Raw genomic sequence first — 22,954 nt, forward strand, 5'->3', positions numbered from 1 at the left:
TTGCCCTTTATTATCACCCTCTCCACACTCCTGTTTCTATTGACAACAGGCTGTGCTTGAAGAATAACAGCAAAGCCTTGACTTGATTATCTGTAATGAAAACACTACTCTCGCTCCTCTCTTCCCAACTCATATACAGTAACAGGCTCGCTCACTCTCAAATTCTTCCATTTACTCTGTTTTGAATCATTGTACCCTTCTTGTATTTACTCAAAAAATACTTCTGATAGTGAAAGGACAGATAATACAGGAAAAGACAGACAGAGAGTGGAGGACAGAGGAAGAACAGATGGTTGGAGTGAGACTGAAACATGAAGAAACACGTGTCTTGCAGCAGGTAAACACAGAAAACCAGAACCAAAATATGGAATCAATACAAAGTGGGAAAAGTATGTGAGATACTCTAAATATTCTCCATCTATGCACATTCCCTTCCAGCTGAATGGTAAGTTAGCGAGAAATAACAGGAGCAGTTCCAATCAAATATCCTGTTAGATTACAAAGAGCATTCATCACTGACAACATCCGTCACCAAATCCTCCGGGGAGTGGGATCTACAAGGAGGAAAGCTGGAGCGGCAGCCTCTGAGCCAGCCAGTGACAGGAGAGCTGTGAAGCTGTGTGATCACCTGGAAACCCTTGGCTGCGACATCAAAGCCGGTGATTGATGTTGTATCAATGCATTTACACCTACTCACCAAAAATTTCTCACACTTTAGTTTGTCAATCCAACCACTGCTATGTGGCTACATGATGTTTGGTAAAGACTAATACAAAAAACTAACATCCAGACTTCTGTATTAAGTTGTGATATTGACTATCAGCAACAATATACTGGCACATATGCAAAAATTAAATCAAAACGAAAATGAAAAAAATTACATTTACAGCACTAAACAAAGTACTCGAGGTACAGTTGCATCACTACATTGTTTGTGCTGCACACATTTGTTTATACAACTCTACAGCAAGTTGGTAAAGTAATCTATCACAGGTTAAAAGACGGTGGTGGAGAGTGCTTAAAAACACGACATTTACTGCTCAACTGTAAAATATTTGACCTCTTTTACACATTTGGCAGTTAATTTGATTTGACTTTTTTTTTTTTTTTTTTACTTTGATGTCAGCTCTAAAAACCCAGTATCAATCAGGCTGTAAAAACTTTTGGTATTGAAAAACATCTAAAGACTGTGCTCAGCAAGTGAAGCAAAACAACATCCTTCTGGTATTAAAGTCCATAGAGAGCTCTGTGCAACCAAAGAAAGAGGTTCTGTTTCTGTTACTCTTACACAGCGTACACTACTACCATTTTGTACTTTCAAGGTTACACTAGATACATCCTTTAATTTATCTATTCCTATCGCTAACAAAAAATATATTTTTATTTGTTGCAACAGAAAGTAAATTCAACTCCAAAATATACACCTCGGTTCGATATAACCCACGGAAAGATAACACAGCATAGATCTTGGATTAATTTTGCTCCAGGGTCCTAGATGGAAGTAATCTCTGAATGTTCTCAGAGTGAAATATGAATGAATGTGTCATATCATTCAGTGGGCATGACTCTGCAGAGCAGCAGTAAAGTTTCTACAGCAGTTGACTTTTGGGTTAATGCACGGTAGAGCAGTGCACCCTGCTGACGACTGGGAATATTGCACCTCTTACAGTCTGCCTGCCTGCTCCTGGAAAGTACAACCACGGAGAAAAAAAAATCTAAACCTTGTTGTTTCCCAGGGCTCCAGACAGAACGTTTCATTGTTGGAGCTGTGTTAACAGCAACAAGTCAACAATACAAAGGGGCTGATAACGTGGAAAAGTAATATACAGTAGGTGTAGAAAGACTAGTGTACAGTAAGAATCATTTTCTTCCACATTCTCACCACCATCTACTTCTCTCCAGTGTCTTGACCTCTCTCCAACGCTTGCAACCATCCACACAATTACCTTCAATTATCCTCACTTCCACCTCACCAATTACATCCATTATTGATTCAAGACCCCCAGGCTGTAAGCCTTATCTATACCCAACCACAGACAACGGAACAGAAACTAGAATAGAACCAAATAATAGGACCATGGTTCATTAACACTCTCCATCTTTTTTTCTCCATCATCACTTGACTAACAAAAACTATTTCCCACAGCAGTGCCCTTGAGAAACAAATTAAACAAATGCACAATCAGAACCCTGAATGTAGTCTAAAATGTACTAAAATGATGTACAGCCCAGAATACAAGTTAGTTACCTACATTTGTAATAGTTATCATCAGAGTCACAAAGCCAAAGGCAGGTAAAACAATCTCCAAAATCTCAAAAGAAAGCTCAACAAATTCCTCAAAAACCCCTCAACAAGTTCTGTAAGTAAGAGTTAAACATACCCATTTGCTTCTGACCATAGTTTGAACACTATGTTTATTTAATAGACACAAGGCTGACAATAATGTATCCTGTCTGCAGTTATTGAAGGCAAAGACGGAAAGACAGAGGGATGTCAGTGAGACAGAGAGGAACGAAGGTCAGTTACACAGTATGGAAGCTGTAAAATGCGGTCGCACTCTGCAGCTCTCCTGCCAGATTTTTGAATATGATACTTGCTGACATTTAGAGAGACACAAACATAAGCTGCTGTCACCACACACTAATGTAAAACATCCATCATCTTGAATACACGCCAGGGCACCTGCGGAGAGCCGCATCAATGATGCCTCACTGCCATCTCCTGTTACAACAAACTTGAGAGGCTAAGCTCCAAGAGTAATTTGTAATGCAACGCTGCCGCCTTGAGGCATGTTAAAGTCGTGGCTGGCTGGTCTGTGATCTGTTATTAGAGCATTAAAACCTAGCAGAAATACAATAGGGTATAAAATCATCAGAAGCTTACCTTATTATCCTTTCAGTCAGTTTCTCCATGGAACCTGTCATCTACCCAGATCACCAGACGTTGCACAGCTTGTGTCCTTTCCACCTGTTTTGAGTATAAACTAGATTAAGTTTACAGCATCAGAGAAGCTCAGTTATCTTTAAATTTACAGGACTGTCTGCCAGCAATACAGACAAAAATGGCCCAAGTCTCCTGAAATCTAATACTTTATCAAAGGCAGAGAGGCATTACTGTTAAATGTTACTATAAAAGATAGAGAAGCCTATTTAACTGGAAGTGAAATGCTGACTTTTACCTTTCTCTCTTCTCTTGACACTCCCTGTGGGTATGATGATCTCAAAATCAGCTGTACCCGAAAAGAAAATTTGGTATGATGTTTTGAAAGTGTAATGTTTTCAAAAACTACTAATTTTTATACGGAAAACAATCTACTAACCTCTGAGGGGAATCAACGGGTTCATGAGGAAAGTATCCCACCGTGGCTGAATGACACAGGTGCTACTGATTGGAGTAACACGGAAAGCTAGTTTTGGCGTAGCGTCAGTTGTTTTGTTTTGTTTGTTTGTTTGTTTGTTTTCTGGGCAGCGACGTTTTCTCAAATTATTATGAGTTTCTGTCGACATTGCACCACTAACCTTAACCGCATTGTTGTTCCTAGCTTTGTGTTTGTTGTCCCGTAGGCTCGTAATTTTACCGCCACCACCGTGCAGCAGTCTGCAGGTAGGCCACGCAGCCGGTGAGCGTGCCAGAAGAGAGGGGCGTGGTTTGTCAGGTCTCATGTGGCGTTCAAAGACTATCGGAAATATAAGCATATATAAGTACCTGGCGTCTTACTAAACCGATCTGGATTCAACAAAAAGGCACCGGCACATTCCAGAAAAGGAGACATTTATGATAACTAGGTGTCCTAAATGTGTGAAGTGAAGTTAGTGAAAACATTCAAACTGTGTGCCCACTGTTTACCTTTATGCATTTTATGCATATTCTGTTGGTTTTTCCACAGCTGTAAATGAGTTTGAGTTTGAGTTCGATCATACTGGTTATTACTAATTGCATTTGTGTTTGTAAACTTGCTTGACTCAAATCGCCCCTTGAGAAATAAAGTATTCTGAACTGAAGTGCTGCCACAAAAAGATTTAAAGGTCATGACAAATACATGAGGAATTAAAAAAAAGGAAATAATAGTTTGCTTTTCTGGTGCAAACTTTTGGCCATCCCTGCCCTCGAGCACGACCCGGTGATAAGTCATCATAATACAATCAGTGGTGTCCTTTTAATAAAACCAAACAAATGAAACAATGGCCACCACGTAAAGTATTTTTAGTGCCCGTCTGTGATTGCAGCTTTGACTAAAAGCGGCTTATCATGTACGATAAACTGCATGGCTGTGACTCTGGCAGTTAGAAAACTGAGGAGGGGCTCCTGAAGGCATCACTAGTGCAGATCAGTGTTGTGTGCGGTCTGTTCGTTGTGTTTGCTGCTGGCTCCCCTCTGTCCTCCATTACAGCTCAGCTCCAGCCCCGCTGTACGGCGCAGGCCCGAAGTAGCGCAGCCGCTCTGAGGTTAGTGCCCTACCGCGCAATCTCCATCTATTTCAGCCCCGGCGCAGCCGCATCATCGAACCCGGCAGCGTTGGGCTGAAAGATGCAGATTGTTTAGATGTTGACTGGACCAGGATTGTCATACATGCGTGGCTTTTTGCGGGCAATCGCGTTGTTGCCGCGTATCAACAATAAGCTCAGATAGAATAGAGTGGCTGTGGTTGAGACGCAGGCCGCTGGGCCTGTCGTAGCGCACTGTTTTGTTTCATATTGCGCGGGTTTCATGGTGGCTGCTGCGTTTCCAACGTTTACCTCTCATTGCACAATGAATTAATTTCTGCTCAGTGTCTGATCATCACAAAAAAAAACGCCTGTTCTTCTCGATCACAGCTAATGTCCATTCAGATGACCGAAACTACACCGCCAAATGGTTAGCCACATTGCTAGCTTAGCTCTGTTGTACAGTCGTTGTCAACCAATCGGCAAGTCGGCTATAACAGTATAGCACTGTAACGCCTGTGCAATAACGTTTTCTATTTAATGCAGGCAGTCATCATTGCATACGAGATGCTGTAATAAACGAGTCTTTATATATATGTCAACGTTATTGTTGAGTCGTCCACCGATTCGTGCATCTGCCCATTGATCCTATCAGCAGCTACTGTTCATGTAGTTCATACACGATAACAGATGTAATTAAACAAGTCTTGCTGTTTTTAATGACTGAATTTTGACTCTTTTATGTTTTGTGACATTTTTATTGGTGGGTATCATCGTTCCTGTCCGAATCTCCTATAAAGAGAAGACAATTATGTGTATTGATCAGACCTGATCAAATAAATATATCCATAAATCATCTGCCCACTATGAATTCAGCGAACAAGTTGGCCCCCATTAAACAGCCTATTTGGTTCATTTCATTCAAAAAGCTCGTCTACACTCACTGTATATGGACTGACTCATGAATTTCTAAGTGAACAAAGCATACTGTATGTGTAGGTTTTCTTAGTGTTTAGTTGAACCCTTCTGTATGAATGACTTTCACCTCTCTCTCAGACTGTAATATCAACTCCACACATACACACATGCAGTGCATTAATGAATATGCAGACACTTATTGCCTCACACTGTGACATTTACACTTTAGTTTTTACTGTCAGAAATCCAACTTTCATTCAGCTGGATTTGAAACTATAGCATATATAGGCACATCCATATATAGGCAATATATATGGACGTGTTGGATACATGTTTTGCAAAACCATCTCGTACAAAACCTTTGATTCTACACATAATAAACGGGACAATAAAAAATTTGACTACAGTAATGTCATTTTCCAAATGATGCTCCCTGGTGATATGATGTGGAGCCCTCTAAAGGCAGAGCAGCAATGGTGCAACCAGTGGACTCAGACAGGAAGCACAGAGATAACCGCAGGCATATATTTACATTATTGATGGACACAATTTTTGGGAAGTAGTAAGGACAATGTACTAGACCCTACTGTTAAAATAAAAGATGACGATGGCAGCTGTGTATGGTCTTGTCTTACATTGCTTGAGGTCTTAACTGCTACATAAACTTAAAAAACACATGCATTGTTTTGTCAGACTAAGGTACCAGGTAGTAGTTTTGATTATTTTGAATTAACTTTAATTTTATTATCAGCCTGAGTTAGTTGGTGATCAGCATACAGTTATGTTGTCATAGGATTAAAAGCACATCTTACAACACAAATAATAGTAGTAGTAGTAATTGTTTGTTATATCATTGTGTGTATCCAATAATATGTATCTGCTAAGCTGTATATCAATAGCCAAAACAGCAGGTATTACTCCCATACAAGTTCTGTGCTATTATAATGAATAGATGGAATTCATTCCAACACCACATGAGGGTAAATCAGTTCCTCTTATTTTACACTGAATCTCTTCTTTTCCTTTCCTTCCTACTCAGTCACTATACCGCTGATCTAGCTGCATAGACCAGGTGGCCAATGATGGAGGAACACGCAGTTCACCAGGCAGAACATATGACCACCATCGAGGCCAGCGCCGTCAGCCAACAGGTCCAGCAGGTGCACTTATAAGCATAACAATTAAACAGTGGAAACAAGGAAGGATGATGAAGCAATCATCCTTCTTAACACAAGTTCAATCATTCACTAACTGAACTATTTTACTGGCCAGATAGATCATTAGACTGAACTAGAATCACTAACACTTCAGTCAGATGTGAGTGCCATAGTATTTTGTTTAGAAATTTAAACCCATTTTACCTGGTTCGTTATTGTGCATAGGTTCATGTGGCCACCTTCACTGAAACCATGATGAGTGCTGAGGAAGACTCGACGTCTTCGCCAGATGATGATCCTTATGACGACACGGACATCCTCAATTCGGCCGGTACGGATGAGGTGACCGCCCACCTGGCTGCTGCAGGTAAGTCAAGACTCTACATAGAAGGGAGAAACAGAGCATTTTGGTTGTTTCCAATGAGTAGGAGTAAAACATCTATGACATCCTGATTTCAGTGTAATGTTTTACACTGAACAACAGGTGGTGCCAGTGCACTGTTTTGTGGAGGCAGTGCCAGCCTATTATGTTGCTGCAAATGCAGCTCACTGGTACAACCACAAAGGCCATCCAATTAAGAAAACTGTTAAAACTGCAGTCATACACAACATACAGTATGGGGTTCAATCGGTTAACCTGCCTGTAATTTTACCAGTTTACAAGCTTGTTCTTTCTTCTTTTCTCAGGGCCAGTAGGCATGGCAGCTGCTGCTGCCGTGGCAACTGGTAAGAAAAGAAAGAGACCTCACATCTTTGAATCCAACCCTTCCATCCGTAAGAGGCAGCAGACCCGTCTGCTCCGGTGAGCTATAAAACACCAAGAAAACAACTTATCATTATCCTTCAACAGCTACAATGCCACAGCAGACAATAAATGCTGGTGTATGCTTACAGGAAACTAAGAGCCACACTGGATGAGTACACCACCAGAGTGGGCCAGCAGGCCATAGTGCTGTGCATCTCTCCCTCCAAACCCAACCCAGTGTTCAAGGTCTTTGGTGCTGCTCCTTTGGAGAATGTGGTGAGTGTTATAGATTTAACTGATAATTAGCAAATAGTTCCAGCACTAAACTGAAACACTGTGCCGCAACTGTGTTTCTGTCCTCCAGGTGAGGAAGTATAAGAGCATGATGTTGGAGGATCTGGAGAACGCTCTGGCTGAACATGCCCCTGCAGGTGGAGAGCTGGCCTCAGAGCTGCCCCCCCTCACCATTGACGGCATCCCTGTCTCTGTGGACAAAATGACCCAGGTCAGGCCGAGTACTCTCTCTTTGCATCTATTATACGTCATACATCCAGCACTATGCAGTTTCTCTCCAAACTGACACATTAAGAACTCTCTGTTGGTGTCTGAGACAGAGACACAGTCTCGGTGTTCCCAGCAGGGGGCACCAGTTGGCAACATGTGTACATGAGCACAATCACAGACTGTTTTATGTCTGTTGTGAACAAGATCTTAGCTAGCTCTATACATCAAGGTCATTTTTAGCTGTTTTCACATTTATCAGCATCACTTGAGTTTGATTAATGTGTTGTGATTCAGCCATACAGTGTGCCTGATGCATAGGTAGTGGCTGCATCAGAAAACAAGCCAAGCCTCCTCTCTTTGTCGACAGGCTCTGGTACCAGTGAGCAGGGAGAGGATGTGCAGAGTAGTGTGCTCTTCGTAGGCCTTTCACTGCAGCATTAGCACCATTGGCAGAGTCCTCTCTTCACCCGGGGGATCCCGGCTTGTTTACGCTGCCATCCCAGTGCTGCTGACGCATTCTCTGGATCATCGTCAGAGTAGCCAGCATGACAGTGGCCCTCAGAGACAGTCCTCATCCCTGGGAGCATGGTAGCCAATCCCAGGGCCAAATGAGTCCTCGGAGGGCAGGTGTTAGTTGGTGCTTGTTTTTCTGGAGGTTGTAGGATGAGATTATCATGAGTAACCTGTTGCCTCACTCATCTTAGCCAAGCCAGCTGGAACTGTGTCGGTGTGTGTTTTCAGAGGTATATGTGTGCCATGTGTTGGAGACAGGATGTTGTCCAGTCCCCCCGGGAAACGTTGATGAACCTTGGAAACTGAAAGGATGGAAATGAGAGCTCTGCGATGAAAGGGAGCTAATTCAAACTTCTCCTGATCCATACTGGGAAGGCTCTATTGTCTTCTGTGCAGACATCTGCAGTAGGTTTTGCGCAGCTGAAGAAATCCCAAAGCGAGGTTTAGTGACGCAGGCAGAGGCCCTGGCCAGTCCAGTATATGGAGCATCTGTAGCAGGTGATCCTGGGACTAGCCCTGAGCCCATAATTACCCCCTAGCCTTGTTAGGGACAAGGACCCGGCAACATAGCCACTTTCCTAAATGCTGATTGGACCATTGCTTGGAGGATTAGGATTGGGGGGTTGGGTGGTGGGTGCCAGGACAACATGCCACTTAACTCACTAGTCACTGTAATTAGGCCATCTGGCCTTGCACGCATGCATCCACATACATCCACACCAGCCACAGGTGGAAATGCAAGAATCTTTGGGCTCCCTTTTTTCTTTGGCTAATCCAAGTTGTCAGCTGAGTATTGGCTAAAGTGAAGCTCCTGTATTTCAGCCACCGGATGCAGTCTTTGTTTTTCCAATCCATTTGACCATCCATTTTCTATCAAGATCTGTTTTGTCATATCTGTTTGTGTGCTGCACTGAGGAACTATGTATTGGTGGTTTGTGATTGTGAGTTAGAAAAGGGGGTCTAAAGGGGGAGGAGGGAGGGAGGGATTTATTTCCTCCGGAACCAAATTTAGCCCGTGATGTCAAGGCAGGCAGACGCTGCAGTGCCTCATTGTGCAATATAATCCCTCGGTGATGCTTGCATATTACCAGGACACTGAGGACATTGGCACTAAACCCCACCCCAGCCTGTCAGGGGTGAGTGTGAGTGTATGCCTATTCTGGAAGTGTTGATGTGATGGTGAGTGGATATGTACGCCACTCGCTAGTGCACCTACCAAGTATGTACGCTGGTAGTTGATCAATAGCAAGCACATCAGATTAGCTCTAGACCACACATGACACAAGGAAGCATACAACTCAAAAAGCAATTCAAAATATACTTGGTTAAAATATATCGAATATAATCAAACTGATTTTCTTTTTTATATTAACCCGTTTGTCTTTAACAATACCTAAGCTGAGTGTCCTGGAGCCTTTACTGGGATGGGCTGACTGCTGAACTGTGTTGGATCACCCCTGATGTTCTCATGGTGTCTGTCTGACATGTCAGGCTGGAGCCACAGCCATAGATTGGTCTGTTAATAAACATGAGCGCTCCTTTTAGAAAGCCTGTTTCTATTTGCAGGCCCTGACCACCTCAGCACCCGGCAGCAGGTACCCAATCAATACGCGCCGCCTGCTCAAGGGCATGCGTGTGGGAGAGACACTGCAGCTTCCCACTTTGGAGTTTTTGGTGTGTGTATCATCTCTTTTCTCTATGCATCTGTCCTTGGCTTCAGGCCCAGCTGCGAGCGTTCATCCCAGAGATGCTGAAGTACTCAACAGGCCGAGGGAAGCCTGGATGGGGGAAGGAGAGCTGCAAGCCAGTGTGGTGGCCTGAGGACATCCCTTGGGCCAATGTCCGAAGTGACGTCCGCACAGAGGAGCAGAAACAGAGGGTGAGAAATATCTTTCTGTCTCGGTCATAAATGGTTTCCGATGACCTGGTATCCATAGATGTTCTGTATGTTGGCCATGATTCACCTGTGGGACAGTAGAAAACACAATTACACACTGTAACTCGTATCTTTAAAATCCCCAGGTGTCGTGGACACAGGCATTGCGGACCATCGTGAAGAACTGCTACAAGCAGCACGGCCGTGAGGATCTGTTGTATGCTTTTGAAGACCAGCAGGTAACCACGGCCACCAACACCCAGCACCACCTGACCACGCAGAGCATCGCTCACCTTGTGCCCTCACAAACTGTGGTACAGACCATCAACAACCCTGATGGAACAGTCTCACTCATTCAGGTACATTTTCTTTGCTGTTTGGTCATTATACTGTTAAGTAGGATTTTCCCAAATCAGATTTTTTATTTAGTTTTTCTACATTTTAATGCACTTTCTGTTTCCTGTGATTGCATCTCTCTCAGGTTGGCACAGGTCACACAGTTGCCACTCTGGCAGATGCCTCCGAGCTGCCTGGTGTGACGGTGGCACAGGTTAACTACTCCACAGTGACCGATGGAGAGGTAACATCCACATGCACTCACTCACACACACACACCCGTAAAACACATAACTTTGGTATAAAAACATGGTAGTGTGTAGTCTTCCTCTTAATTTCCTAAAATGCTTTAACTAACAAGTCATTTATCGCCTCAGTGACAAAAACAAAGAATCCTGCAGCAAATTAGTTAAATTTGGTTAAGTGTGCACCATGGGAGCTGTCCATTCAGAACCACAAAGTCAAAACACGAGCCTAAACACCAACAATCCATTAACTGCAGTTTTTACAAAATCTTTATCACCCCATCGCTGATGCTCAGATCTTCTTCTTTGCATGAAATCGTATCATTGCTCTCCAGGTGGAGCAGAACTGGGCCACCCTCCAGGGCGGGGAGATGACAATCCAAACCACTCAAGCGTCAGAGGCCACGCAGGCAGTAGCATCCCTGGCTGAAGCTGCTGTCGCTGCCAGTCAGGAGATCCAGCCTGGAGCCACTGTTACAATGGCTCTCAACAGGTGAATTTTGGGGAGGGTGGGGAGGACTGATGAAAATATAACACAAGCTTTAGTGCTTGAGGTGGCTCTTAACCCTGACTGCTCAGAGAAAGGCAACAAGAGAAGAAGGGTTCTCCATATACCTGGCATTCAGGGTGCGCACGAGGGCGTGCTGTGTGCATGTTCCGGTACTGGGTTCACTGGCCACCACAGCATAGGGCAATTGTTGACATGTCGCCAAACCTTACATCTATGACTTGTGTCCTCAGGTCATTGTTGCTTAAAAATTAGGAAATAGAATATAGACAGAAATTGGATTGTTGGCAACAGAAAAGCAGAGGACACTATCACCATCCTTTTAACAGGAAATGCAAATAAACTGTAGGATTTTTCCTTTAGCTTTCACTGACACAAGCCTCATGGGTGTTCAGTTACTGGTGGTGGAGCCAGCAAACACTGCAGAGTGTGAGAGGAATCCATAATTGCACCGGCAGCTCTAACAACTGGACGGGAATGGGACGATTGTCGGGGCAGGTCACTGAGGTCCCCTGGAGATGAGAGTCAACTACCTCTGATCCTGGTTCAGCATCTAATTAATTAGCCTGTAGCTTTTATAACGACAGCGTGCAAGGTGCACAGCCATTAAATCGGTTGTTACTCACATATTTCCATGTGCTGATGGCTCGGTATAATTTTGTTTATTAACACTAGTGCATTTGATAAATACATGATTGCTTAATAGTACAGCGAAGTCAGGAAAGGTTTCAAATTGAATTACCAACAACCTGAAATTAAAATAGTGTGAGCCCTGAGTATACAGTATATGATCGGCACTTCAGTAACAGGCTTTCTGCAGATAGCAAAAATGTTTTTACATGTTAAAGACTCTCATCTGTTATGAATATTTAATCTGCAGCAACCCTTGTAATAAACCACATACAGAGGTTGTTGTTGGACTGTTTTCCTGAAGAGAAATCAGCCACACACTCTCTTGTATTCAGGTGGGACCCTCAGCAGGATCTTAAACTATGTCCCATGGAGGGCCAAGTGTCTGCAGGATCTTATTACAACACAAGAATAAAGCAGGGTGATAATCTCCTCAGTGAATTAGTGAAATCACTTGCTTTAGTCTGGTTTAAATGAAAACCTGCAGACCTGTAACCAGTCATAGCCACTCCTCAATCTACACTTTTGATTTAGTTGATCTTCAGACTGTCATCAAAACACCTTAAAGCTCTTTAACTTGCTGAATTCATCAGCCAGACTCATCAAGATACTGAGCTGTTTGCTGGTTTTTCCCTGCAGTACTGTCAGGGCAATAATTTCAGATGTGTATGGGTATGTCCCACTGGGGCTTGTTACCTGCACCCACCTGAGTCCTCCTTCCTCTTCCCTCCCCTCCCCTCCTGCTGTTTACCTGTGCTGAGCTACTCTGGGCTCTCTGCTCCACAGGCTCTGGAACATTTTGTCTCTTTTTTCCAGGGAGAATAGAGCCTCTTTCTCTCGCTGTCTGTTCTGCTGTGTTGACACTGGGACCAAAAATGACACCATAGGGTGTGACAAAATTTATCAGACGCAGTCAGCTGCAATTAATAAGGCCCCTCCATCACCTCCACACATATTTCTTGGAGTATTAAATATGCATTGATGTAATAAAGTTGGCAGAAACTGAAATTGAATTTGTTCCACAGCAAGCTATAGTTGAATGGCAAGTATTTTTACTTCTAAACTCTGTCACCAAGGCATGATAAGAAACATTTTATGCCAGTGTTGCCAGACTTTACTGCCATCATCTTACTGAACAACATCCGACTGGGAGTCACTCAAATGCAGCCACTGTGCGAATGCATCATTACTGTCTCTGTCTGTACTCCCTCAGCTCCTCCTCCTCCTTATCTGTCCGTCTGTATTTCCATCTCAGATGTGATTATGAACCAAGCTGTGAATAGTTCCATTAGTTCATAACGAAGCTGGTGTGGTAATAGGCTCGTGGTAAATCCACTAGATGGATCTTGTTAATAAAACTGCTTTGTTAGACCCGTAGCACCTGGTGTTTAGGGAGATGTGACAGATTCTCCATAAGTCCAGACTAGAAAAGCCTCTTACAGCTCATACACTCCTACCTCTTCACCCCACATCTCTCTAATAACCCTTGCCTTTGTGGGCAGACCGTGCGTGTGTGTGTGTGTGTGTGTGTGTGTCTGGGATCTGAGAGCCTAATATATACATTACTTCAATCTCGTGTGTGTGTTTTAATTCAAAAATGTGTGCACAGAAAGAAATGTGTATTTGCCTATGTTTTTACATGTTGCACACGTAATCTGATACATACTGTATGTGTGTGTGTGTGTTATGCAGTGAGGCAGCGGCCCATGCTGTAGCGACGTTGGCAGAGGCCACCCTACAAGGCGGAGGTCAGATTGTCCTGGCAGAGACAGCAGCTGCTGTTGGCGCACTAGCCGGGGTTCAGGATGCCACAGGTACATATTCATGCATAGTGTTATCATCGCCACGACAAACACGGAGACAACATGCAGTATTTACATAATATATGACGTCAATTTTGTCGTTTCCTGTAGCTTGAGAGGATAATTTAATTGGGGTCTGCGGTTTACATGGAAGGATTTGACAATTATCCATATTTATTTTTCTTTTATCACTTGGACTAGTTTCATCCTACCTCTCTTCTCATCTTTCTTTTCTTATTGGTACTTCTATGTGCTCCTCAGCCAATGGCATTTCTAATTAGTCTTACTAAGTGTAAGCTTTCCTAGCTCTGCGGTGAGGCCCCTGAGCTCATACACTCTAATCTACTCTGTGCTGATGTGACAGATTGTGTGTTTTTGTGTGTGCATCTTGTAGCGGTACTCCCTCCTTTTAATGATACGTTAGCTTCGTGACCCTATCGTCAGCCTCCTTACATGCGCGCTGCGTGCACGGCGGTGGTAGCGTGTGCCGGCTGGGATTGGACCAGTTTGTAGCGACGGCCTCAGATCTTTGTTGGATAGCATTAGCAGCCATTTCAAGCATATGTTCAGTCAATATCCTCAGGGTGAGCTGTAGAGCTACTGCTTGTTAGTCAGTAACATCGGGGGACATGTTACTGATCTAATGCTGATTAGCACATATATTAGGTGAAACTAAGGAAATACATCACACATTGAGTCATTTTCTAGCCTGTTGTGGTGTTAACCATGACTCTTGGCTTTCTCTTTGTCAGCATGCTGTGACACAAGACTTAGCTTCAATTAAGACTTAATGCCTTTATAATTTGGTGTGTCAATTGCTGGCTTAATTACAATTCAAATGCGCAAGTCATATTTATTTAGTTAGATTCAAGCAATAATGTTATTTTTCTTTGTTTCAATTTTGGAAAACCCATCATTTGATGCATTAATATTATATATTGATAGTGGGTTTTTTTTTATATCTATTTATTATTATCCTTTCATTTTGATTCATTGCTGAAGCCAAAACAATTCATTTCAGTATTTCTTTTTTCTCATTTCTGTTCCTTTTAGCAGATTGATGCTTTGAGTCATGGTTATTTATAATAAGTGCAATGATACAATAGATGAGTTGTTGCAGCCAAATTCAAAGGTTTAGCTACACACACGTCTTATCAGTCTGTCAGCTTTGTTCTTATTCGTGATTTCTTCTAATCAGCCGCATCCTACAATGGGATAAACACACACACACACAGTTATACAAAGTGCACTAGTCCAGGGGCATCAGCAGGTCCCTCAGGGGCCCTCCTAAAGAGCTTTGATCCACTCCCCTATCAGTCTATGGTCTAATCACTAGGCCAGCTGTCAGCACACAAAACCCCGGATTCTCTTGCTTGTCTATATACATGCACACACACATACACTTTTATTATTTACATGAATATTGGCCTTCTCTAAATTCATACAGTATGTACATCCCTGTGTCTCTGTCTCCTCCTCTTCCTGTCCTTACCCTTCATTAGTGGGATGAACAACACAGAAGTACAGCAGGAACTACTACAGGTTTTCTCAGTTACTAGTTTACATTAAACAACTAATCTACACTAACTTTCAACAACAACACACAACAACACTTATGAAAATATAAACACAAAGTAGAGTAAGTAGAGTAAGTGAAGTAAGTAAGGAATAAAGTGCAGCTTAGTGCACTTTGTACATTAATGTAAGTTCAAGTTATTCAAATCTAACATCTGCAGCCTTTGTTGTTTGACATCTTGCTGCCTGAGGGGTCATTTGGCTGCAATAGCTCACTTAAACAACTAATGGAGCTGCCAAAGCCAGTCCTTCTCCCGACCATTGACCTTAGCTAATCATTGTAGTGCTACACACGAGTGGAGAGCGCCGTTTGAAGTGCACTGATCCAGACACCGCTGATTGGCTTGTGGAGCGACCCTTCACCGACACAGGCACGCAAGCACACATATACACATGGCCTCGCCAGGCGCGGCCCTTAACGTCTTAGTAACCATGTTTCAAGTGGCCAAGGGAGGCACTTCACTCAGTTAACTGTGCTGTGTCTGTACGTCACAGTGCCAGGCCGGTGCCCTGTTCCCTAAGCCCTCCTCCGTAATCACTGCCAGCACAATTACCTGCATCAGCACAACTTAACCCTGTCACAAATCACCAGCGAGTGGGCTTAGCAAGAGCCCACATTAGACGACCAACAATTACCAACCTGACAAAAGGGGACTTATTTTATTTTAGGGGAACTTAAGATGAATAATAACGACAATTCATGCACAATGCGACTCTTAAAAACATCTGTAGGGACTAAAATAAATTTGAAAGCAGCCCTCTGCCGTCTCATGAGCATCTGAAAGGATTGATCTGTAATTTGTATTTGGTGCATTCAATGTCCAGCTTCTTAGCTCACAGTAATGGGAGCGGGCGTGAGCCACTGCCATCCCCTACACTGACCTTCTTGCCTGCCTGTGACACTGTGACAGCTTGTAGGGTGGGGCAGAGGCCCACGTGACAGCAGCAATAATCCCCACAGGCAGAGACACACACATACACACACACACACAGACAAACACACACACACACAGCTGGGCATGGGGGAAGCAAGCTAAGGACGTTCAATCGGACCATTGTTCAGAAATGCCGTCTCTGTAACATGGCTGCCTCCTGTCACAGACAACTACCTGGACTGGACTGACTCCAGAGCACCATGACAAACATAAACTCTCTCAACCAGTTTTCCTCTGGCCAAAGGCTGAATGATCAGTATTTGTTAGTACTAGGGGGGTGCAATTAATAATTATTTTCATTACTGATTAATCTGTTGGTTGCTTTTTTAATTGATCGTGTGTTTGTCTATAAACACACGATGACTGTTTCACAGAACCTAAGTTTCTAAATCCAAAATGTCTCACTTCTTTTCCTCAGGTCTGGTCCAGATCCCGGTCAGCATGTACCAGACTGTAGTGACCAGCCTCGCACAGGGCAACCGGCCCGTCCAGGTTGCCATGGCACCTGTCGCCACACGCATAGACAACACTGTCACTCTGGACGGCCAAGCAGTGGAGGTTGTGACCCTGGAGCAGTGACACTTAGGACCCTGGAAGGAGTAGAAGGCACTGAATGGCCACCTTGGAGATTTGTTTATCCTACTGTTTTCCAAGACATCATGCTGTGTACAATGTCAAATATATTTTTAAATTTAAAGCTGCAGGGGAGGTAAAAGTGAGTTACCAATGCATTGTGTTTACTATGTAAAGATATCGCTTTTGTTGGTGTAATTTTTTTTCCCATTTAGCTTCATGTTGTTTTTTTTTTTTTAGCTCTGTGATGTTGAGTATTTAGTATTTATTTCTTTACAATTAACCTTTACAAAGATGAACCAAAAAGTCCGGGAGGAAAGCCACCACTGTTTCACCCAGAGTGTATTAACTATCAGCTGTTTTGGATTTTCTATATCGTCTCTGTGCTTGACTCTTCTGTTATTAGGATACATTTACAGTTCAGTGCCATAGTCAGTAATCACTCCTCTCCGTTTCCCATATCCTCGATCACTATTCTAAATTTCACTCTTTCCACCTCAGCTCACCTGAACTCTGAGCTGCAGACACTCCCAGACATTTTTCTCACATTAGGGTGATAAAACATTATGTTGAAATACCGTCTTGTCGTGTGCTTTTCCCTGTGCTGTTTCACTGTCCATGCACATGCCAAGATTTGTGAAGACTCAGGATATACATCAAGGTGTTTTTTACCGCTGGATTGCTAAGCTGACTTCTTGAAGCAGCCATTTTGTCTACCAGATCCATTTATTTACAGTGCATGGGTAAGAGCACCCCTTGGTATGTTATTTTTTAACATGAACTCCTTTGTATGTCACTTAGGACTTGGTGGTCTGCATCACTTTGTAAATCACAGGAAGTTTGGTCATACTCTGACAGGAACTGCATTAATTATGATGCAAATATTTAAAAAAAAGAGCATTTCTTTACACCTTATAACAAAAAAAATCGCTTGCCAACAATCGACTTAGTTCGATGCAGCTGTAAAAGATGGTTCAACGCTCACCAAACTTGTGTATTTAAAAAAAAATAAAGTCCAATAGACTGGCTGCTGTTCACCATTCATACTGTTTCTCTCTTATTAAATACACTGTACATCCAAAAGCTTGACCATCAAGAAATACATGAATTATTAAAGCTAAATTAGTCAGTGTTTTAACATTTGCTTTTAACATATTAACACAGAATCAAGCGTTTACATACGATAAGGGTACCTTAGCTAATTATGTTGGTTTGATACCTTCATGTTTAATGTATGGCTCTTTCTCCCAATCCTTATCAACCCTATAAGCAGCTTTACACAGCAAAAAGAGCTAATAAAGCCACTGCACCATATGTACTATATCTGTTGAGTATCTTGACAGACACTCAACAGATATAGCACAGAGACTCAGACATTTCACTCACTAGTTTGTAGAGACAAATACAGAACTGTAGTAGTGAATATTGGGCATACATTTGTCAGAAAGCCAAAGACATGACTACATGACAAAGTCAATAAAGACTTGCATGGCTTGATACATTCTCCATTTCTCTGCATTTTCCAATGATACAGTTGCCACAAAACCCAATAAGCCCCACACTCTCCTCTGCCGCTCCCCCACGTTCCCTGCCGTGACAGACAAGGCCGTGATTACATCATAAGCTTCCCGAACCTCCTCTGCTTTAAAGCCTGGGATTTGCTAGCTGGGCCCTTCTGTTGCAGAGTAGGACAGAGAGAGAGAGAGAGAGAGAGAGAGAAGCGTTCGGGCCTTAATCTATCAGGCGTCAGTATATATCCCACTCTTCCTCCAGATTAAAGCTGAACCAGGTTGCATTCACACAGATGAAACTATCCCATTTTCGTTCACGCTTTACGTTTTATTCTCCCTCTTGCCGTTTTTAGATTGGTCTCCCTGTGAGAGCAGCGCATGGTGTGAATCTGCGGAGGCAAAGAGAAAACATTATAATGTTTGGGTCATTGAAGGTGTGTGGCACGCATGCGCATCAAACTGTCACTGCAGATTAAGCAGGCCTTATTAGCATGCTTTCTTGGAAAAAGGCCTACACCTCATGCTACCTAAGCCTCTCACTCCTCCATCTCTGTCTACACTCAAACCTCTCCGCTATATCATTAACTGAGATATGAAGTGACCAAGGTTCAAAAAGGACAGAACTTGTCTCAAAGGGAAGGTGTGCCTCCCTGCCAGCCCTTCAGTCTGACATACAGTAGCAGTAGCAGTATAACACGTTGGGATTAAACTGAAGTAGAACTGATTTCCTGTCTTTAAAAGATCCAACACACACTCTCAGCCTTGTTATCAGTGCTGCACTCAAAAATACTGTAGGATTTCTTTTTATAACATATTCTTTAGGGCCGGTGGAGACATTGCTGAAATGCTCTGCACAAATAAATATTTTTTGGTTCATTACTTCACTTGCACTGGCCCCCTGTCTCGGCCTCAGAGCTGTGCTTTTACAAGGAAACAGCCAGCACTGCATTGCGTGTGACTGTGTTACAAGTTACATCATCGTGCGCCACATCGCCGCGCACTCTTGCAATCATCACATCCATCAACTGACTTTGAACCTGATTGGATGTCATTAAAACCATCCAATCTAGGAAGTCTACAGAGCGAGTGCTTGCACTCTGCACTGAGGGCAATAGATTGAGTGGTGGAAGATCACTGGGCAGAGGGGAGGCAACACTATTGATCCTCCCCAGCCGGAGGACGAGGCTCCAGCCAAGGCTTCAGTGGCCTGGCTCCACAGGGGGCACTGCAGGGTGAGAAGGGAGGGGCTGGTCATTCTTGTTGCCTGGAGTCGTGCAGGCAGACTCTAGGGCAGAGCTTTAATCTCCACTAATCGTTTCTTAATACGTGCATCCCTTGCCCTACACCCCCACACGCATTCACAAACACACACTCCCACATGAGCACGCACACATATGCACAAACTGCTTGCTGTCCAAGCCCCCGCTTGCTCTAACAAGAGATAATCTCCTACCCCTCATCCTGAGCAGGGGGTTAGACCACAACTTGAGAAACCATCTCTCCCATACAAGGAGATGGACTCTGTAAAATGTAAAATATGTTCCTTAAACATGAATATTTGTAAACTTCGCTTTAACTATGGAAATACAGAAAAAAAATATGAAAACACTAAAACGTACTTTCTTTAAAAAAAAACAACCACCACAAAATCAATCTCACTATGCAACTGGGCCTCACGCAGAGTTTCCCATGAAGCCTGAGCATCAGCAGACATGTCTGCTGATGAAGCGTCTTCCTCCATAATGTAGTCTAATAGTCTAATAATGGCATCCTCACCTTCCCAACTCACACCTCTGTCCAGCTCCAGCCCAGACACTGCGTAAGAACGATGATAATCTCATTTCACTAATGCTCTGCAGCCTGCATTAGAACACAGGCGAAGCACTGTCTCAGCCTGACTCTACCCACCCAGGAAACTGTGTGTGTGTGCATGTGTGTGTATAAAAGTGGGTGTGTGAGAGAGAGAGAGAGAGATAGATGGAGAAAGGGGCCAGGAGGGCTGTGGGATAGAGGGGGCACTGAAAAATGCGGTGTAACCTGAGCTGCTCGGCCCATCTGGAGAAGGCCTCGCACCGACAAGGGTTATCCCACAATGCACTTTGCTGCAGAGAAGATTGTTAGAGGGAGTCTGACACAATGGATCAGTCTTTTGAAAAGTATTTATTTGCATCACAGATAGGGGAATTTGTATGATTAAAAAAACATGAGAGATGAAAATCAGCAGATACACACACACACACACACACACACACACACACACACACACACACACACACACACACACACACACACAACAAATTAAGAACAGCCTGTTACATTCACATGGCAATTACCAAAGTCCAGACTGTGTGGTTACATGTACACACTATACATTACGTGTGTGTGATATGTTCTGTAACATGAGACACAACCACAGTTAACCTGAATCGTTTGTCCAGTGAATAACTTTTAAGTCAACTAGTCTGTGTTTCACCACAATCCCAGCACTTACCCACTCTCTTTCTGTCTGCCGACCTGCACAAAAGCTAAAGAGCTTCTGCGTAGGTCCAATGTTGATGTCCATGTAGATCAAATATAGCTAGGCTGCAGGCAAACTGGTAACAATACAAATCATATTAGCTAAAGCTGAAGTGTAGGCCATAAAGCAGGATTTATGCAAAGGCAGATAAAGAGGTTTTAATCCCCAGATCCCCCTGTCACCTACATTAGCAGACCCTGACCCAGATATATGAAGCTCAGTCCCTGGCAGCTTTTTGAGCCATACTGTACAGCAAACCAAACCAACATCGGAGAAAGACTCCCTCGCTCTCCACCCTTTTCATTTGGGAAGGGAGGAGGAAAAAAGGCCGCATTGAAAGAGAAGGGTAAGATGACACCGCATGGTTTGCCAATTATGCCACAGAGCTAAGAGAGGAACCCCCGGATGGTTGGCTGAAGACAGAATAGCAGAGCCTCTATACATAGTCAACCACAGAGTCCCTCACGCTGCAGAGCTGCACTCACATGATCTAACAGTGCCTGTCAAACCTGAAGACAAGACTGACTGATGAACACAGGAATCCATTATCATCATAACATCATCAGCATGGAAGAAAGTATGAGCCACCAGATTAAATGCATTAGGGATACCACTAATGTTTATATTCATTATTGATTGCTTGGTTGATTTTTTTTTTTTTTTTGTCTTCAAATAATACATTAATTATTCTAGTCTACATCAGGAAAAGGCCAAATCACAAGCAAATCTTCACATTTAAGAATGTGGTAAGTGCAAATGTTTGGCTTTTTTCCTTTTGCTTCATAAATAGCAAACAGTTAATCAATTATCAATTGTCAATCCAGCTTGAAGATGAAGAGCTTTTGTTGTCTCAACTGGGGACAGAATGAAGATTTTTTTTTTTTGCATTGATTGCATTGGAAACTCTTGTTTCAAGAGACACTTATATTGATTTTTTGATCCAAATTTCTTTTTTTTGTTCTCATCGCTGGAGACGTTACCCATCCTCCACATCCCACGTGTTTTAAAATATGTTACAAACAGACACCTGATATACCAATTGAGTCATATTCTTGTAATTGAGTCACACCCCCTTTTCCACATTTCCGTTGTTATACAGTTAAAAGTCCTTTTCTAAATCCTCTGCTTCCAAAATATTGGCATCTTCTCCTTCGTAGATTTAGTTTTGAGGCTGTGGTGAGCAGGGGAGGAACAGAGTCTCACCCCACCCTTCACCACCATCAGCCACTCACTCACTGACTAAAACGGTCTTAAGATTTTTCTCCATTTAAGAATTGGGGGGGGGGGGGGGGGGGGGGGGGGTTGGTTTTCCCCCTTCTGCATGGGTTTTAGCTGGTCGACGCTCTCAAGTAGTAGTTGGCAAGTCTAGAACCACCGGATCCATCTACCTCACCAGTGTGAGTTCTACCATTGCCAAACACCACCAGAGAGCTGCTGGGCCTCTTAAAACCCTTGTGAGTCATAGACATGGCTCCTCAGGATGTGGGGTGATTCAGATTGCTACGAGGAACCCGCTAAGATGAGATGGCATGAAAATTTATTAGAAAAGCTTAAGCATAAACAGAGAGAAAGGAAAATGGGAAAAATCAACTGATTGTTACATGAAATGTTTGGCTCTCGTGCTGACAGCATCCTCCTGGGTCAGGGTTTCAGACAAACTGGCATTTGAGGTGTTATACTATAAGAGTCAGGACGTCCATATCCACTGAAAGTTCTTGTACACTCAGGTAATGAATACCAAATTACATGAAAGGACAACCGGAAGGAGAATATGACGTACAGGGGACAGTGAGGAGAATTCAGGGGTCAATCTACAGCAGTTTTGAACTAGACACCAAAACATGTACTACTACAGAGAAGATTACGATCCGCGATTGTGCAAAAATGATGGAAGTCTATCTTGTCCTATATTGGCACTACACATAATTGCTCAAAGTATATATACAGAAGCAAAAATGTGCTAGTGCCAAAATGGGCAAAGAAGAGGAGAGACTGGGGCATCCAAATGCAAGCAGCTGTTGTTATAGAGACACATCAGCACAGAGAGATGTCGAAGTACCCAGCGAGACGTGCACAACTCATGCAACCGCACCAGAGTCATTACATCACACTCACTCCACCCACAAGCACAGGAGAGCACAGCCACAGAGTGTAAGCTGCTATGGACGGGCATCATCAAGTGG

The 22,954-nt window shown here is 43.2% G+C and overlaps 1 protein-coding gene and 1 long non-coding RNA gene across 4 annotated transcripts in view; one reads left to right on the forward strand and one right to left on the reverse strand.

Annotated features, from left to right (window-relative positions):
* LOC121176076 overlaps positions 1-3,598 on the reverse strand; it is a 73,574-nt gene extending 69,976 nt beyond the window's left edge. The window contains exons 1-3 of one of the 2 annotated variants that reach the window (XR_005892884.1): positions 3,321-3,598; positions 3,180-3,230; positions 2,885-2,968 (exon numbers count right to left, since the gene is read on the reverse strand). This is a non-coding gene — a long non-coding RNA (uncharacterized LOC121176076). The remainder of the gene's footprint in view (positions 1-2,884; positions 2,969-3,179; positions 3,231-3,320) is intronic. The other variant, XR_005892883.1, reaches the window with a different exon arrangement.
* Positions 3,599-4,340: 742 nt separating this feature from the next.
* Positions 4,341-17,784, forward strand: nrf1 (nuclear respiratory factor 1). Of its 2 annotated transcripts, none has more exons than XM_041030564.1 (12): positions 4,341-4,446; positions 6,383-6,503; positions 6,726-6,867; positions 7,188-7,302; positions 7,395-7,521; positions 7,610-7,750; positions 9,983-10,141; positions 10,285-10,497; positions 10,620-10,718; positions 11,055-11,212; positions 13,550-13,671; positions 16,588-17,784. In XM_041030564.1, the coding sequence occupies exons 2-12, from the start codon at positions 6,423-6,425 to the stop codon at positions 16,746-16,748; spliced, it is 1,518 nt and encodes a 505-aa protein (XP_040886498.1). In that variant the 5' UTR covers positions 4,341-4,446; positions 6,383-6,422; the 3' UTR covers positions 16,749-17,784. The 2 variants fall into 2 exon arrangements, with proteins under 2 accessions (XP_040886498.1, XP_040886499.1); XM_041030565.1 differs by having other exon boundaries at positions 6,383-6,494.
* The last annotated feature ends 5,170 nt before the right edge of the window (positions 17,785-22,954 follow it).

The sequence above is a fragment of the Toxotes jaculatrix genome, chromosome 22, assembly GCF_017976425.1.
Source record: "Toxotes jaculatrix isolate fToxJac2 chromosome 22, fToxJac2.pri, whole genome shotgun sequence".
NCBI lineage: Eukaryota > Metazoa > Chordata > Actinopteri > Toxotidae > Toxotes > Toxotes jaculatrix.